The sequence below is a fragment of the Myotis daubentonii genome, chromosome 7 (assembly GCF_963259705.1).
Source record: "Myotis daubentonii chromosome 7, mMyoDau2.1, whole genome shotgun sequence".
Lineage (NCBI taxonomy): Eukaryota > Metazoa > Chordata > Mammalia > Chiroptera > Vespertilionidae > Myotis > Myotis daubentonii.
The window spans coordinates 30,831,422-30,849,932 of NC_081846.1; the positions used below are offsets into that span (position 1 = coordinate 30,831,422).

General features: G+C 39.7%; 2 protein-coding genes and 1 pseudogene across 14 annotated transcripts in view; 2 read left to right on the forward strand and 1 right to left on the reverse strand.

Annotated features, from left to right (window-relative positions):
- The window catches only part of LOC132238330 (nuclear body protein SP140-like protein), a 126,938-nt gene that overhangs the window by 71,608 nt on the left and 36,819 nt on the right, over positions 1-18,511 (reverse strand). The window lies entirely within an intron of this gene.
- Positions 1-18,511, forward strand: part of SP100 (SP100 nuclear antigen) — a 62,964-nt gene that overhangs the window by 23,976 nt on the left and 20,477 nt on the right. For 5 of the 13 annotated variants that reach the window (XM_059703460.1, XM_059703461.1, XM_059703462.1 and 2 more), the window contains 10 exons: positions 89-238; positions 683-766; positions 3,601-3,726; positions 4,458-4,520; positions 7,114-7,167; positions 7,848-7,940; positions 8,902-8,955; positions 9,564-9,647; positions 14,833-14,949; positions 16,126-16,179. In XM_059703460.1, coding sequence (XP_059559443.1) covers positions 89-238; positions 683-766; positions 3,601-3,726; positions 4,458-4,520; positions 7,114-7,167; positions 7,848-7,940; positions 8,902-8,955; positions 9,564-9,647; positions 14,833-14,949; positions 16,126-16,179 — 879 coding nt within the window. The remainder of the gene's footprint in view (positions 1-88; positions 239-682; positions 767-3,600; positions 3,727-4,457; positions 4,521-7,113; positions 7,168-7,847; positions 7,941-8,901; positions 8,956-9,563; positions 9,648-14,832; positions 14,950-16,125; positions 16,180-18,511) is intronic. The other 8 variants (XM_059703464.1, XM_059703467.1, XM_059703463.1 and 5 more) reach the window with 7 other exon arrangements.
- Positions 1,872-1,988, forward strand: LOC132239008 (U2 spliceosomal RNA; annotated as a pseudogene).

The window sequence follows — 18,511 nt, forward strand, 5'->3', positions numbered from 1 at the left end:
AAAGGCTTAGAGAGCTTTATATTTTCCTGTTGGACCCTGATTGATGCTCAAAGCAAATAAAATAACTACTAATCAAAATGTGGTTTAGGTACATCCCCACCTGAAAATGGACTGTCAGAGCACCATCGTGAAAGAGGACAGATAAATGTGAATGAAACAGTTACAACCAGTAACAATAATGATGCACTAGAAAGCCAACAAGCAAATGAACAATGTGCCCAAGAGACTGAGTCAGCAGGTAAGCCTGAATGGCTGGGTTTGGTGAATGGGGAGAGGCCAAGGGGCATTTGCTGATGGCAGAGAATGAAGTAAGGTAAGACTCAAGGAGACATTCATTAACAAAAAGGGGGCAATCACACAGACACACAGAGTGCAGAAATCAATCCTGATATATTGATAGGAGAGACCTGGAGAAAGAGAAATACTAAGATAAGAGACAAAGAGAGAAGAGCTGCAGAGCCTCACTGGGGAAGATAGACAGAAACAAAAGTCAAAATAGGTCAAGGAGAGTTTTATTGTGGAATCAACGAAACACAAACAATTTCACTGAGTCAAAGTGGCAATATATGCAGTCAGTCTCTAAGTAGGAACAGAAGAAAAGAGAAGCCAGAAAGGCGCAACAAAATGGTAATAGGCAGAGTAAGGCTCAGTGGGACCTCAGCTGTTGTCTTTTTTATTTCAGAGTCCTACGAACAAGTACCCACCCAAGGAAATAATGGAAATGCAAGACTAGAGATGCCCAGCCCATTGCCCTCTGATGAAGAAAGTAATTATTACCTACCTTACCACTGATCTAAGTATATCTTTGCTTTTCTATGAGAGCAAAAGCTTTCCTTTGTTCTCCCATAGTAGCCATCTCCCCCAACCACCTAAACACCAGGCAAGACACACAGCCTTGTGCACAGCCTCTAGCTGTTTTTAACAGGGGGAAAGGCCAGGGAGAAAGAGAACTCAGCTCTTTGATAAAGGGTCATCCCTGGAGGAAAATGCAACGAGAGAAACTATGGAGAAGGTGGACTGGGAACACCAAACAACAATGTATAAAAGTGAGATAGAGTTCACATAAATTGACATGGAATCCAACCAGTGCCGTGGTGCGGAGCTGGTGAAAAGAAATAAGCTGCACTTCACTTTTAGAATGTATAACAGAAACATGGAAGTCATGGGTAATGCTGCTGGTTAGATCTTCAACTAAGGAAGCCCAGGTGAAGGACCTTTAGAATGAAGTGGCAGGTGGAGGGATTTTATGCAGTGCACAAAACCACAGGGGACAACTTTGGTGATGATTTGCATGCTTGAGATGAGGAAAATATATGGAAAGACAAAATTGATACAGAAGAGGCACACACAGGTCCCATTACCAATTAAAAACCAGGGATAGAATGGAAGAAAGCGGGAACCAAACAGAGAATGTAGGAACTAAAAAAATCAGCTAGGGGATAGCAGAGATAGGTCTAGAATGAGGCAAGGGAAATCTGAGGTGACAGAGAAGGAGGATCTCACTCAGCACCTTCTTGTGTCCTGAGCACCTCATTTGCATCACCCTAGACCCTGCTGAGCCCTGAAGGAAAGACATAAAAATGTGGAGGAAAAGAATATGAAGAAAGAAAGACACAGAAGGAAATGAATGCCAGTACATAGAAGAACTGAGGGAGACACAAAAGGAACTATGAGTAAAGAACAATGCATAAAAAACTAGTAGAGAGATGGCCAAATAAAGAGAGAGAGCAGACAAATCAAGATATTGTTTTATTTGAGAGATAGTCACAGGTAAAAAGACACAAGGGGCTGTTCATAATACCATTGAGAAGTTAAGGTGTCCACAATGATCAAAAGGGCCCTGGAACATTCTCAGATAAAATAGGCCTCCTATTGCTTCTTGGCCTTTTGACTAAGATCAGGTGTAGTATCTATTTTTATCAGTTTATTATCTAATACATTCTCTCTCTGAGGACAGTGTTTTGTGGAGTTGTATGGTGTCACCCCAATGAATTCAATTAAAAAGATAATTTTTTTAAATGACCTCTTTCCAGATATCTAATTATTTCCATGACTTCAGTCACCATTTATGATCTATTGATTTCCAAACACACATCTCCAGCCCAGATCTGTCACCTATGCTCATTTGATCAAGTGCCTGAAGCTCTTGATGGGAAGATCTAATGAACATCTCTACTGGAGGCTATATCAGTTATCTACTGCTGAGTGGCAAACAGTTCCAAAATGTAGTGGATTAAAAAACAACCATGATTTTATTTGCCACTTCTGTCAATTCCAACTTTTACAAATCTCCTCCAACCTTTCCATTTTTTCCATACCCAGCACACTACTCTAATCCAGACCCCCTTCACTTCTCACTTCAGTATAGGAACAGTCTCCTGCTGGGCTCCTTTTTCCTATCTTGCTCCTTTCAGACCCATTCTTCACTCTTCAGCTCAATGGACCTTTCAAAAATTCAAACAAGGTCTTATGGCTCTACTGTTTAAAACCCAATACCATCTTGTGTCCCTCAGTATTAGGTCAATACTGCATGCTGTGGGGATTAAAGGACACCTACCACAGCTTCATATTTCCTCTTCCTTCATGCCACCTTCCCATTGAAAAAAACTCCTTTTAGTTACTTGAATTTGCCAAGCTCTCACAACTAAATCTCTGCCTTTACACATGTTTTTGGATAACAGTTTGGTATAATCTTTTAATGGTTTTATTTTTTAATGGATAACTTATATTATGGAATACTGTACAGCAGTGAAAATAAATGTGCAAAGAAAATACAAATGACTTTAACACACATAATGTTGAAAAAATAAGTCAAATCCCCACAACTACATGGCAGAGAAGCAGAGACATAAAGAAGACATGGTTCCATTTGTACAAATTTATATAAAATGTAGAACTGACAAACTTAATTATCTGTGATATTGAAAGTCAAAGTGATGGTTAACTTAAGCAAGATTGGTGGGAACAGTTAGTAACAGTCATCACTAAGAGGCTTCTGGGGTGTTGTCAATCTTCTATTACTTGACCAAAGTTATGGTTACTCAGATATGCTTCCTCTATAACAGTGGTTCTCAACCTTCCTAATGCCGCGACTCTTTAATACAATTCTTGATGTTGTGGTGACCCCCAATTTCATTGTTACAAATTGAACATAATTAAAGCATAGTGATTAATCACAAAAACAATATGTAATTATATATGTGTTTTCCAATGGTCTTAGGTGACCCCTGTGAAAGGGTCATTCAACCCCCAAAAGGGTCACCACCCACAGGTTGAGAACCGCTGCTCTATAATAATTCAAAATACATGATTTACCCATTTTTATCCATGTATGTTTGCAGTGATTATTATTCTTATTTTTAAAAAAGCAAATAAAAATCATCGTCATCAAATAATGAGAAGAGTGAGTAAAAACAAAAAACAATGATAGTTAAGAGATGCATAAAGGAAAGACAGAGGTGAGCAGCTGAAAGGAGAGGGATGGGGGTAACTTTCCCTAGGGTGGAATTACAGGGAGAAGGGCTTGTTGATTGTAGTGAGGGTGCTCTCTCCCTTTGTGGGAGACAAATAAAATTCTTCGTTTATTATAATTTTCTTCAGGAGCAGAACTACCCAACCATGGAATCCAAATAAATTCCTGTTCTGTACGTCTGGTAGATATAAAGAAGGAAAAGCCATTTTTTAATTCAAATGTTGAAAAGGAAACCCAAATATCTGACATAATAGGTAAGACTGACTGAAAGAATGTGTGATATGAATCCCAGATACTGTGTAAGGGTCTGGCACATGTCACCAGGGTCCACCGAGGAGATTCAGGTGACCTTGGACGGAGGCAGAAGAAGAGGGAACCAGCACCTTAGCAGTGATTTTTAGCAGAAGAGGGTTCCTAGGAACTGAAAAAAATGCCAAAAAAACTGAAATTGCAGATATAAGAATTGATGTCTGAGAAACTATTTCTAAAATAAGAGAGTAATGTACGGTGGTAGGAGATGAAGAAAAGAGAAAACAAAAGATTTTTAAAAAGAAAAAATAATCAGAGCCAAGATACTTCTGAGAGAAAATGAGAAAGAAATGCATGAAGAAAAAAAGAGGTATAAAGAGATAACATCCCCAGAAAGACAGTCAATTAAGGGAAATGGGCTGAGCCAAAAGGAAAGTGAAGTAAAATGAGAATGAAAAAGAGGTGGAATGAGGGCGGGGATGGGAGGTAGACTGAAGATGGAGGTAGGAGATAGAGTAAGGGTGGGGGGAAGAAGTGTGCTGCAGGATGGGCAAAGCTGGTCTCTGTGCATGAATTTCACCACCTTCTGGGTAGGACTTGGAGCAACCTGCAGGTCGCACATTTGGGTACAGACCAGGGAGACCTGAGTTAACTTAGCTTCTCGTTATGGGGTTTTCTGTCCATGGGCTCCTTGGCCCCATCCTGAGACACTAAGGGTTTTTTCTCTTCTGTGCAGTGATCAGCAGTGATGAAGATGAGTCCCCCAAAGCCTCTACCTCGGAACAAAGAAGGAGGCCTGGTAAGGAGGTGGGAGCTCAAGGCTGGGGCTGCAGGAACCTCAATTAAGTGCTATTGTTTCCTGAGGCATCAGTTCTGATTTATTCTGTACCACAGATCCAGTTTATCCTACAATACCATTCTCTGCATTCATTTTACCTTGACCTTTTTGGGAAATGCAGGAAGATAAGAAATAGTTAGATATATATAATTATTAAATAAACATATACATTTTTTGAGGATGACATCTATTGATGGGTCCTAATAGTCAACATATGTACTCTATGTTGATTGTACAGTAGAAATAAGCTAGCACTAACTAGTTGTTATGACTATAAAGTGCTGGATTTCTACAGTAATTTCTATAGAGAAGAAAAACCTCATATTTCTTAATTGGACAGTCATATTGTCATCTGATTACAAACTTTGAATCAAATCTGAAGGAAATTCATCCAGCTCTCTAGTGTTAGCAGAAATAAATACTTCAAGTAAAGTATTCTGAAACCCTAAGTGTTGTTTTTTAAAGTTTTTCAGCAACTCGTGATATATAGAGTGATTTTTCAAAGGACCTTTGCAAATAGTGTCTTAGTTTTTCCTTTATAACAGCCTTGAGGATTAAGCAGGAAGGACACTATTATCCTTGTTTCTAAATGAGAAAATGCAATCACATAAACCTTTCGGGGTCATCTACAAAGCCTCATGAAAATTAAGGGGAAGACAAGGCTACTGGATTCTGTGTTATTTCCTTTGTAAATTAGAGCTCGAAATGGTTAACAAAATGTTGTTTCCTCAATCCCATGAGCAGCACAACTGGTCACAAACTACAGCTATTTAGTGCACAAACTGGTGGTTGGTTTTCCCTTCCTACTTTCTCAGAGAGCATTTAGGAAAACACGCTAGGAAAAGATCTGAGAACAAATAAAAATGTTACCTGGTCTTGAGGTTACAAATGATCAGTATTTCAAGTAATATGTTCATTCCACTGATCACTAGATCTATCAAAGTAAAATGTAAATGTACTTCAGTTTTCAGGGAGTATGCGTTCTAACTTATGTGTTAGTGTAAGCAAACTGCTCTAAAAGGCCATTTCGATATAGGTCTATGTCTCAGACACAAGAGAACATTATTTCTCAGCCTTGTAAACAGTTCAAGTTGGTGTACAGGAGGCTCTTTACCTTTAGCACAAGATTTCCAAGCTCTCCCCACAAAGAAATAACAAATAAAGGAAGTGTGAAATGACAAGAGAAAGGGGAAGAGGCAGGAGAGAGGTATAGGAAAGTAAGGTTCAAACAGAGCAGAGGGTCTCTTTGCTAGTAACTTGTCTCTGTTCTAAGGACAAGGAATGGAGCATCACTAACCTACAAGGCAGGTGACATAGAGGGACAGACCAGGTGCGCCTGTGTGTAGGCCATGGTATACATGGGTTTTCAAGATTTTTCAAGTTGTATTAGAGCAGTGGTCGGCAAACTGCGGCTCGCAAGCCACATGCAGCTCTTTGGCCCCTTGAGTGTGGCCACGAAGTTTCAATTACACTGTACGTGCGCGCCCGCACGTGGTATTTTGTGGAATAGCCACACTCAAGGAGCCACAGTTTGCCAACCACTGTACTAGAAATTTTCCTGCTGAACCAGTTTCTTGGTCACATACTGAGACATCTAAAGAATCCTATTCTTTTTTGCACTGATCAATAACCTTGACTAATTAGAATCAAATGAGGAAGGAGAGATCCAAGAAGCCACCTGCTCAGCACCTGAGATTGCACCACATTTAACAATATTAGGATTGCATTCCTAGATGAAAAATATGCAGAGTCTAAACCCAGAGCTCTATTTCCTAATAAATCTTATTCTGACATTCTCTATATGCATTAATTCTATTACTTCCAGGGCACAATTTTCTGCTTTTAACTTCTTTGACCCTTTGGAATATGAAAGAGGGCAAAAATGCATTATAAACTGTTGTTTAACTAGATGAGCCCAATCAATTCATATATTGAAAAGGTAGAAATAATACACTAGCAAATGACTGTCTTTTTTACTACACACTATCATATCTATTAGTGCTGAAGAATTGAAATAATATAGGTAGTCTTTACCAACATGCTTTATATTCTACAGAGCATAGTAAGCACAGCATTTCTTTATTTGTTGACAATATTGTCATTAGTCCCCAACTGAGAAAGTCTTCAAAGAATAATTTGTGCTGCTACTTAATTATTGACATAAAAATAGCTTCAGCACAACTACTCTCAAACCCAAATGATAGTTAAGTGGTGGGCTTGCATTGTGATTTTTCACAGGGCTTTTATGAATAAAGATTTGTTTTGTTTTCACAAATATTTTAACTCAGAGATAGAGTAACTAAGTTATCCCCACATTATAGATGAGAAAACTGGAGATAGAAAGGGTAAGGGTAGGTTATAAATTCACATGGAGTGTCAAAGGGAAAGCCCAGCATTATGACCCTGGGCACCAGAGCTTGTTTCAGTTGAAGAAAAGAGGAAAATGATCATCTCAACATCAATATTATCATAAATCCTATATGCTATGTAACTTATCATAGAATTTGTAAGACTTTGTTGTACAAAGAGCTGTTTCTTCCCTCCTACTTTACAGAGCCCCTGGATTTGAGAACATCACCCACATGCAGGAAAAGACTTTGGGAAAATGGTAAGAGTAAATAAAAATTCTTCATAGTTATAAATGAATAGTATTTTCTACAAAATATCCATTCTAACTTTTTCATGTCCTTCAAAGTAAAATATAAATTTGCTTTAATTTTAGCTGGTTTGGATTTTAACTTTTGTATAAGTTAGGCTAATGACTATAACATATAAACACAAAGAGTCAAAGACTCAAACACAATAGAATTTGAATTTTTTCTCAAGTAAGCATTCCTAGGAGGATTAGATGGTGTGCAGGTGGGGCTCTATTTCACAAAGTCATTCTGGAAAGCACCCATGGGGAGATCTGCCTTCTTCAATACCAGATTTCCAAGACAGCCCTGAAAGAGGAGCAGAGCTAAAAATAAATGTGAACATAGATAAAAAGCAACAACAAATTCATAAAGACCCAAGTAAAAGAAGAAAGCAAATTCAGTATTAAAAAAAAAAAAACACAGAGGGTCAAGAGAAAGCAGAGATGCCCACTGGGATGAAATAGCTTAGTCCCAGGGTCAGGGGGGAAGGGGGATAAAATACTGACCTACAGGTCACATGAATGCAAAAGGCAGGTCATGGAGGTCTCAGGGAGGGTCATTCTTGCCTGGTTCCAGAGCTTCCCAGGTTTTTCCTCTCTAGGCTCCTTTTCATACACTGAGACCTTCAAAGGGACATTTGCTTCTTCTTCAGGGAGAGATCATGAAGAGTGTTCTGAGTCCAGTGCAGATGAGATGCCCCCGGCAATCAGGAGTTATACAATGAGAAGTGATCCTGTTGAGGAGGGTAAGGACTGCCATTGCTGGGCTCCAGGATATCAGGAGTCTGAGCTCATGGTTCCTGTTTCTCTGAGCACACACCATGGCCCAGGGAGCCCATTCCTGCCTTGGTCTCATGTGGCCACTTTAAAACTGCAAAGAAAGGAAACATTATAATTCTGGCTTAACCAAAAAGAATGGCTCTTGTTGGATGGCAGTGAATCTTATTCCATGTTCTCAGACCTGTCATCATCCCCAAGTGTGGTGGATCACATTGTGATGTTCCCATACTCACCAGCTATTCTGCACAGAGCAGAGAAAGTGGGACAGGCAGCTACTGTTCAGTTTGTCATAAACTTGTTCAAACCTCAGTGGACTCTGGTCATACTCTCTATTGACAGAAGGAACAGCTTCTGGTTATTACCATCAAATCCCATTTACAACTTTTGTCCAATGACCCCCAATATGACATTGGCCTACAGAGTGATATTTTTTGAAATAGCTTCACAATTATGGGAAATCACAAATGTGATAAATAGTTTACATAGACTCATGGCAGCTAACTCCAGATTCACTGCCAAATTGGTTAGCTGCCAGCCTATGAAAAAAATGTTGGTTTTCTTTTTTTTAATTTTGTTTTATTGCTTCAAATATTACAAAGAGTATTACTTATGTCTCCTTTTTTTTCTCCCCTTGACCTTCCCCTGGCCTCCCCTACCCCCCAGTGTCTTGTGTCCATTGGTTATGCTTATATGCATGCATACAAGTCTTTCAGTTGATCTCTGTTGGTTTTCTAACACTAATTTTGCATATGGGCTAAAGGATGTGGGTCTTTGCTCCACTTGGTATTGATCTCTTTCCTTTAGATGGGAAGAAACGAATAAAAATCATCCCGTCTTTATGTTCCAAAGCCTTCTACAATGTGAAGAGTCATAAGATTTAACTCTTTTCCTTATGGAGTACTAGTTGTGTTTTCCCTTATCTCCTAGATTCCCCAGATATTGGAAACCAATCTACTCTGAAGATGAGCAATAAGAAAAGACGTAAGAACAATCAAAACTCTTGATGTAACAAATTGCTTTCTTTGCTACAAAAGCTTCAGCCAATTTTTTGTTATATCCTTTATATTTAAAAAAGTTATTAGGATTTTAAGTGATACACATGATACATTTTGCATTGGGTGGGCTGAGCTAATTGGTATAAAAGTTTAATGGCATTACGACCAATGCAAGTTTATGTTCTTCACTCAAATAAAGGACAAAGTAGTTCTGAGGTGGAGGGATACTCTGCTCCACACGATCATTGAGGACGCGGCTGATAGAGGCCCTGACTTCTAGAAAATGTTGCTTCCATGGTTCCCCTGGAAAAAACAGACTAGAAGTAGAAGTATCTACAGATAAGTGGAAGGTTAAGAAATGATGACAAATGGAAGTGCCTTCCATGGCAAAATTGTCCCTGACTTTGGGGATGGTTCACAGAGCTACCTTGACCAACAGGTCAGATGGAGCCACAGGGTGGCCTGGCAGTAGGAATGTTCCTACCCCTCTTAACACAAGCTTTCTTTTTCCAATTTTTCTTTTGAAGATCCCATGCTGGGTTGGTTTCTAGGACGCAGACTGGGACTCTTATGGAATTTTATTTTTTTCTGCAGGGATCAGCAGTGGTGACTCTTCAGAATTGAGTAATGGAGAAGATCCTCAGGAAACTTCTAGTTCAGCCCTCAGAAATGGGTCAGGTAACGAAGATTAAGATGCCAAGCCTTGGTCTTCGAATGTCAGGAATCTGAAATTAAAGCTACTGTTTCCAGATGCATTTTTCTCTGAGCATCTTGAAGAACTTATACCCAGTTAATCCTGGCAACTCCTTTCAGCATTTTAGAAAATGGGAGGAGGCAGGAAATAATTACAAGCTCATGTTAAACAGGATGAGTCCTATTGATTAAATGTATATAATTATACATTGCTGTTTTAAAAGAAATAAATAGAAAAATGATAACATCTTTTTAAATACATGCTATGTTGCCCATTAAGATCATAGATTATATTGGTTCACATTAATATCACTTGTAACGGTAAAAGAGAACTGGTCCTGCTATGTAATTATAGACAGAAATAAAAACTTCAGATCAACCACTCTCAAACTTAGAATAGTTTGTAAAGGTTTCCATCACAATGTAATTGGATTATATCATGTTATTTTAAAGTACTTTGGCAAATGAGATTTTACTTAGTCATCACAAAATCTTTAAGACTTAGGCAGGCTAACTCTTTTGTTGTTGTTAATCCCCACCTGAGGGTACTTTTCCATTTGGTTTTTAGAAAGAGAGGAAGAGACAGAAAGAAACATTGATGTGAGAGAGAAACGGATTGGTTGCCTCCCACACCAAGGTACTGGAATCGAACCAGAACCCTCAGTCTGTGGGCCAAAGCTCTATCCACTGAGCCAAACTAGCTAGGGCTAGGCAGGCTAATTCTTTCTATCCCCATTTTAGGATAAGGAAATTGATGTAAAAGTTTATAAGGGTCAAAAAGGATGAGTGTTGCATGTTACAGGCAGGAAAATAAGGGCTATTTCAATATGATCAAAGTCCAAAGAGGAGGTACAAGGGACTTGGCATATTCACAAGGGAATGTATCAGTGCTTGATATAAGAAAACTTATTTAGCAAACAACAATAAATAAATATATACATATACATATATACGTGTGTGATGTATTGTTATAACCACCTATAATGGTGTAGATATTAACATATTAATATCTTGATGGAGAAGGAAATATGAAAATCATAAAGAATCAGAAAGGTAGAAATAGAGCCAACTATATGGTATACAAAACAACTAGAATAATAAAACTAGAAAGAATGGACAGAGAAATAAAAATAGAGATTAACAGTGTCGTTGATTTAAAAAGAGAAATCAAGGACAGAGAAGCTCACAAAATCGACAGGATGGAGACAGAAAGTATAAGGCAGAGCAATGAGCAAAAAAACTGAGAAGTAATAAGAAAATGAGGTATGGCTAGATAGAAAAAGAAACAGCTATCTGTTGTATGTGAGGTGTAGTCATTGGAACAGGTATACTTTTCCCTAGCTCATCTGAGCGGTGAATATAATTCAGCATAACCACATTGAAGTGCGTTCCTGGTCACCATGTACTGTGTGTTATTTTCTTACTTCCTGTCACTGTCCAGTGTCCTGTCTTCAAATGAATAGAGGAAGAGAGTCAGAAGAGATGCCAGCCTGATAGACTGTGGTGGACAAGCCAATTGTGATACTACTTATCAGTTACTAGAGGCTCGGTGCACAAAAATATGTGCACTTGGGGGAGGGGGGTCCCTCAGCCCGGCCTGTGCCCTCTCACAGTCTGGGACCCCTCAGGGGATGACCAGCTGCTGGCTTAAGCCTGCTCCCCCGGGGATTGAGCCTAAGCTGGCAATCAGACATCCCTCTGGCAGCCCAGCAGCCCTCAGGGGATGTCCACTTGCCAGCGGGGAGCAGACCTAAGCTGCAGTCAGACATCCTTAGCACTGCTGAGGAGGCGGGAGAGGCTCCCACCACCACTGCTCTACTGGCAGCCATCAGCCTGGCTTGTGGCTGAGCAGAGCTCCCCCATGTGGGAACACACTGACCACCAGGGGGCAGCTCCTGCATTGAGCATCTGCCCCATGGTGGTCAGTGTGTGTGTCATAGTGACCAGTCATTCCCAGTCTTTCTGCTGTTAGGGTCAGTTTGCATATTACCCTTTTCCTATATAGGATAGAGGCCTGGTGCACTGGTGGGGGCCGGCTGGTTTGCCCGGAAGGGTGTCCTGGATCACGGTGGGGGTCCCACTTGGGTGCCTGGCCAGCCTGGGTGAGGGGCTGATGGCTGCTTGCAGCTGGTCACAACCCCTTCAGGGTGGGGGTCCCCACTGGGGTGCCTGGCCAGCCAGGATGAGGGGCTGATGGTTGTTTTCAGGCTGGTCACACACCCTTTAAGGTGGGGGTTCCCACTGGGGTGCCTGGCCAGTCTGGGTGAGGGGCTGAGTGCTGTTTTCAGGCTGGCCGGCGACTGAAGCTCCCAGCCTCTTTTTTTTTTTCTTTTTTTTTTTATTCTGAGATTTATTTACCTTCTATAATTGAAACATTGTTGCTGTCACTGGCAGTTCCAGCTCTGAGGCCACAGCTGGCTGAAAGCAGGTATCTGGGGTTTGTTTAGCTTCTATAATTGAAATGTTGCTTTCGGGCTCAGAGCCAGGCCGCAGCAGGTGGGGAACCTTGGCTTCCTCCATCACTGGAGCAAGCAAGCCTCATGTTCGCTTCAGCACTTCCTTCTTTTCCTTACCTCTCCCCAAAAACATTGCCTCACATGTGCACACAACTGAACACACACTCATACAGACAGACATGAGCACAGATTAGGACTACAGCCTCCACTTTGAGGGAACCGAAGAGAAAGAGGAGCAGGACTCCTGAATGGAGGGTGGGGACAATGAGTAGATAATGTGAGGAGAATGGAAAAGATAAGCTGAGATCATCAAATGAAAAGGTATCTGAGTAAGTTTCAAGGTTTTCTAAGTGGACATGGGATCTAAATATCATCAGATGGGGATTTTGTGAGGCAGAGTAGGATGACTTTCAAGATATGTCTCAGAAGTTTACCAGAAATCTATAGTAATAAAAGCATAATATACTAATTAGACTGGATGACCTTCTGGATGAAGCCCAGGTCCAAGGTGCCAGAGGGAAGCTGGTGCCGGCAGCTGGGAGAAGAAAGGCCTACTCTTGCACATATTTCATGCATTGGGCCTCTAGTATGGTAAGAAATTTCATGACTGACAGACCTGCAATGCAGAAAGATCAGAGGAAACTGGCAAAAGAAATAGTGGTCAATAGAGAAGTCAGTGTCAAAAGAGCATGCATTTGGTGATGATAAAAGTAGTAATCTGTAAGACTAAGCTGAACATTGATGAAGAAAATGTGAAGACAATGATTGCAATTATAAAAACAGCAAAAAGATCAAGATTAGACAGAGAAGGAAGCTAAGAAGCAAAGAAGAACAAAAGGGAAATGACAGTGGAAAGAGGATTACTTCAATAGTGAAACCATATCCAGAGGCAGAAGCATAGAAAATAGATGGGAATGAGATGTATATAGGGGGTAATCAATGGAGAGGAATTAGATGAGGCACAAAAAGAACTGTAACGAAAGAGTTAAAATAAGAGAGAGAAATGGTAGAGAAGATGGGGGCAGTGGGAAAGGGAGAGATGGAGAAATTGTGGGATTTGAGATGACCATAAGACAAAAGCAATGCCTGCACAAGGGGTGGTTCACACCAGCAGTGAGTTTTCAGAGTAAGGTGTCCCCAGGTATGCAAATGGTCTGTGTAACTCATCCAGATTACTAGAGATGTCACCAGGCATTTCACCCATTCTTATGACTTTAATCACCATCAATAACCTAATGGTCCTATACATCTCCAGTCCAGCCCTGTCTTCTAAGCTTCTAAACTTATTCATCCAACTGTTAGCAAGACCTCTGGTCAAGGTCTTAAAGGCCTTAGTCTTCTCCTCTTAGATGTCTTTCCATTTGAAACTCAACTCTTCTAAAACTGAGCACATCATTTTTTTCCCTAAAACCAACACCTGCTCCCAGTGTTCTCCAGCTCTAAAACACACTATTAATTTACCAGTTCTTTCAAGTTCATATTCTCAGAGTCATCAGTATGGCACTCTGTGACATAACTCTATTAATTCTTCCTTTTAAATGTCTCCAGGCTGTCCATGCATCTCCATCATCAAAGCTATCACTTTAATCAATGTCTATTATCACTTCTCACTGGAACTAGAGTGACAGGCTCCTGCTTGTCCTCCTGCTTTTAATTTGTTCAGAACAAATGTATTGTAAGTTATTTAGCTAAATTGGTCTTTCAAAAATGCAAATATGTACATGCTGATCTCCTACATAAAATCCATTGTCCTTCTCTTTCCTTTAGGATTAAGTTAAATTTCCTTTGTGTAGCCCCAAAGCCACCTACCTTTAGGCTCCTGCCTCTTTCTCCATCGTTATCATTGCCACTAACTTTCCTACTTCACATACAGACATCCCTAAGCTCCTCTTGGGTACTTGCAATCACTGAATGTAGACCATTGCACGTGCTTCTCTATCTACGTGGGGCTATTGTCTTGATCCCTTTCCTCCATAATCTGGCTAATTCCTGCTTCCAGGATACATACTCTGGAAGGGGTCCCTTATCTTAGACTAAACTAGTTCTTCCTGTTGTACCCTCCCCTCCTTCCAGAGCACTCTGTGTGATCTGTGTTCTAACATTCTTCAACTTTCAATATATTCACTTCTTTATGTTTCAATGTCATGGTTGCTCTTAAGTTGACAAGCACTGACACTTCAGTAGTCATATGTCCTGCATTGTTATCAGTGTTCGCCTCAGCACCTGGCACAAAACAGAAGCTTAACAAATGTGCTGAGCAAATGAAAATAATTGTTTACTCTCTGTATTCCAACATTTGGAAACTTGTCTGGCCAAAGTTAGTTTATTAGAGAATCTATATGGAATGTTTACAAAAACTGTTTTAATAATTTAATTTTATATATGTGTGTATAGACATATAAATGTAATAGTATTTCTGGAAAAGAATAACATCACATAAAAATAAATACAAATATTTGTTTAAAAAATGTCATTAAGGAATGGATGGGAGAAGCACATAAAAAAATGGAAAGCCAAAGATGCAGATTTGAGGCAAAGAAAATCAAAGGAAAAAAAAGATTGAAAGGAAGGGACAGAGATAATGAGGAACAACAATAGACAAAGAGATTTCAGAGGTAGAGCCATTCTTTGATGTAGTGGGAAAGGAGGATGATTCAAGGCCAGGGGTGCAAATTAAAATTGCAAATTAAAGTTTTTTACAAATCATAAAATAGGAGCAGAGCTCCAAGGACTTGGAAATCAGAAGTGTTCCTGTGTCGTGTGTTCACCAAGTGTTGTGCCAAGAGGCCAAGAAGCAAGGTCTGAATGTAGCCAAACATCTGACAAGATGGGTAAGGCCACCCAAGGATCTTGGAGTGGAGGTGATTCAGCAGATACTACAGACCCTTGGTATGTCAGTGATAGGTGATCAGGGCTCAAGGACAACATGAGGTATCTTACCAGCAGGGAGTAGGTCAGTTATGAAGGTGAGAGTCACAGGACCCAGGCTGCAGGATGTCAGGAGTCTGAAATCAGAGTACCTGTTTCCTGCTGCCCTTGACTCTGAGGACACTTGGATAAGGAAGGGGTCCAATCCATGTTAGAATCGCATTCTCTACATTTGCTTGACTTGACCATTTTGAGAACAGCAGGAAGGCAGCAGACCATGATCACAAAATGGGTCCCATTGATTTTACATGGATTGATATACTAGAAATACACTGATTTTTTTTTTTAAAAAAAAAAAAACAGTATCTGGTGTACTATATTAGTGTATCAACACCAAAGTGTTGGGTTTATATAGTTACTTCCATGCTTCTTCATGGAGCAAAAAAAGCCAAGTATTCTGTTGGTGGATAATAGTGTCACTTGGTTACAACCTTGAAAAAAACCTCAAAAGACACATAAATGGTCCTGTTACTTGTCAGGAAAAAGACCTCAGATAACTATTCTTAAGACCAACATATAATTTTAAAGGCTGCCCTCCAGCATGCCATTGATTTATATAGTGATTTCTCATTAACTTTTGCAAATAAGATCTTATTTAATCTTCATTAAGAAATCCAAAGTCTGCCTGGCTGGAATGGGTGGTTAAGCATCAACCAATGAACCATGAGGTCCCCAGTTCCATCACAAGTCCAACTGCAGGCTTAATCCTCAGTCCAGGGCGGGCAGGAGGCAGCCGATCGATGTCTCTCCCTCATCAATGCTTCTATCTCTCTATCCTTCTCCCTTTCTCTCTCTCTAAAATCAATAAAAACATTTTTTTAAATCTAAAGCCTGAACAGGATAACTTTGCTAACTACTCATTTCATAAATGAGGAAACTGATGCATATAAGTCGTGAAGAGGGTTTTTTTTTCAAAGTCTCAGAGAAATCAAGACTTTAGATATCAATTTATATGTTTAATTCATTTATATACTCAGACATCCTTATAAACTCAAGCTTTCCACAATGTGAATTGTCATAAAATTTGTAATTTTTATTTATAAATTACAGTTCTCTGACCACCACCTGTTACTTTCTAGATACTGTGGATATTGGAAGCAGTTCTATTTTGGAAAAACACAGTGGGAAACGAAGTAAGAGTGAATAAGAATTTACTTGATTTTTATGTTACAAATTAACTGGTTTTTAATGCTAACATTTATTATCATAATTTTCTACTAGAGCCTAGTGCATGAAAATTGATGCACTAGAGGGGTTGTACTTGAGCCCAGCCTGCCCCCTCAGGGACAGGAGGTGACCCGGCAATCAGGGGAAGCTAATGCCCCATCAAACCTCTGCTGCTACCACTGCCGGCAGCGCAAGCCTCATGCAGCCCTGGTTACCTGAGCCTCAGGCGGCCCTGGGTGACTGGGCAGCCACCATCTGAGGCTTGCCTGCACCTGGGGCCAGCCCTGGGCAGCTGGGCAGCCACCATCCATGGCTTGTCTGCACCTCAGGACAGCTCTGGGCTGCTGGGGGACTGAGAGGGCTGGGGGGCCCCAAAGGCAGGCACACGGGGCGGGCCCAGCCTTGCCATGCACCTGCCACCCCGGCAGGGCTGAGAGGACTGGGTGCCACCATCTTGTGGCTGTGGGCACCGCCATCTTTGAGGGCAGGGCAGTCAATTAGCATATTTCCCTCCTTGTTGGCTGTGGGCACTGCCATCTTTGTGACAGCATGAGGGTCAATTAGCATATTCCCTCTTTATTAGATAGGATACCTTTCATAAGGCAAAAAAAAAAATGCCTTTTAAAGTAACTATGTTTTTTTCAAAATGCTCATGTCTTCATGTTGGTTTTTATTCTGATTTTGAAGTATATGTCTTTCCAGAATTTCTCTATGCAGGTATTAGTACATTTTGGAATATAGTTTTATTTACCAAATAGGTTAATTTATGCATACCTCTCCTTTTCCTGCTTTTTAAAATTAATATGTAATACATAGACAATAAAAACATTTAATATTTTTAATAGCTATAATAAGTCTTATTTAAGTGCTTTAACATGCAATACTTTCATTTTTGCAGGTGAGCATTTTTTTATTTTTTTAGTCATTTGTTTTACTTCTTCGTGGAACTCTTTGTCATGAAATGTTATGTCAGTGCTTTCTGTTATGGTGTTTGTCTTCTTGCTATGCTGAATGAATACAGAAATTCTTATATAATATATATTAAACATTTGTCATAGATGTTGCTGGTATGTTGTGCCGCTTGTTTTTGTTTTTTATTTATTAATATAATCTTGCCTGAGAGAAGTTATAAATTTGTAGGTAGTCAAATTTCTCATATTTCTCTTTAATACTATCATATTTACAACAGCCATTTCTAGCTTAAGATTTTAAAAGTATTATTCTATATTTAATTCTAGGGTGTTTTAAATATTTGATCATTTTTCATGTGTGAATCTATAATCCCTGAGTTTTGCTTCTTTGGTATATGTGAGGTGGGAATCATTAAATATTCTCTCCACTATTACATCGTGGTTTGAATCACCTCTTTAATCACACAGTGTCTTTACCTGTCTATCTACCAGTTTTTGTCCCTCAATTGAAGGATTTACAGAAAAGAAAGTTGATCCAGAGGTCCCACCATCTTGATGACTTACTGGGAGTGAATTTTTTTAAATATATTTTTTTTTATTTAAGAGATGAAAGGAGAGGGATAGGGAGATAGAAAATTCAATGAGAGAGAATCATTGACTGGCTGCCTTCTGCATGCCCCCCACTGGGGATCGAGCCCACAATCAGGGCATGTGCCATAGATTGGAATCAAACCCAGGACCTTTCAGTCTGCAGGCCAACACTCTATCCACTGAGCCAAACCAACTAGGGCAAAAATATTTTTTTTAATAATATTTTATTGCTAAAAAATGCTACCCATTATCTGGGCCTTCAGAGAGTCATAATCTTTTTGCAGGTGGAGGGTGCTGCCTCAGTGTTGGTGGCTCCTAACTGATTAGGACAGTGATGGCAAACCTATGACACGCATGTCAGAGGTGACAACGTGAACTCATTTTTTTGGTTGATTTTTCTTTGTTAAATGGCATTTAAATATATAAAATAAATATTGAAAATATAAATCTTTGTTTTACTATGGCTGCAAATATCAAAAAAATTTCTATATGTGACACAGCACCAGAGTTAAGTTAGGGTTTTTCAAAATGCTGACATGCTGAGCTCAAAAGGTTCGCCATCACTGGATTAGGGTGGTGGTTGCAGAAGTCTGGAATGACTGTAGCAATTTAAAAAAATACGACAACCATGAAATTATTGAATCTTCCTTTTATAAATTATTTCTCTGTACAATATGATGTTGTCTGATGCCATTTTACCCACAGTAGAACTTCTTTCAAAATTGGATTCAATCCTCTCAAACTTTGCCACTGCCTTATCAACTGATTTCTTTTACTATTGAAACCTTTTATTGTA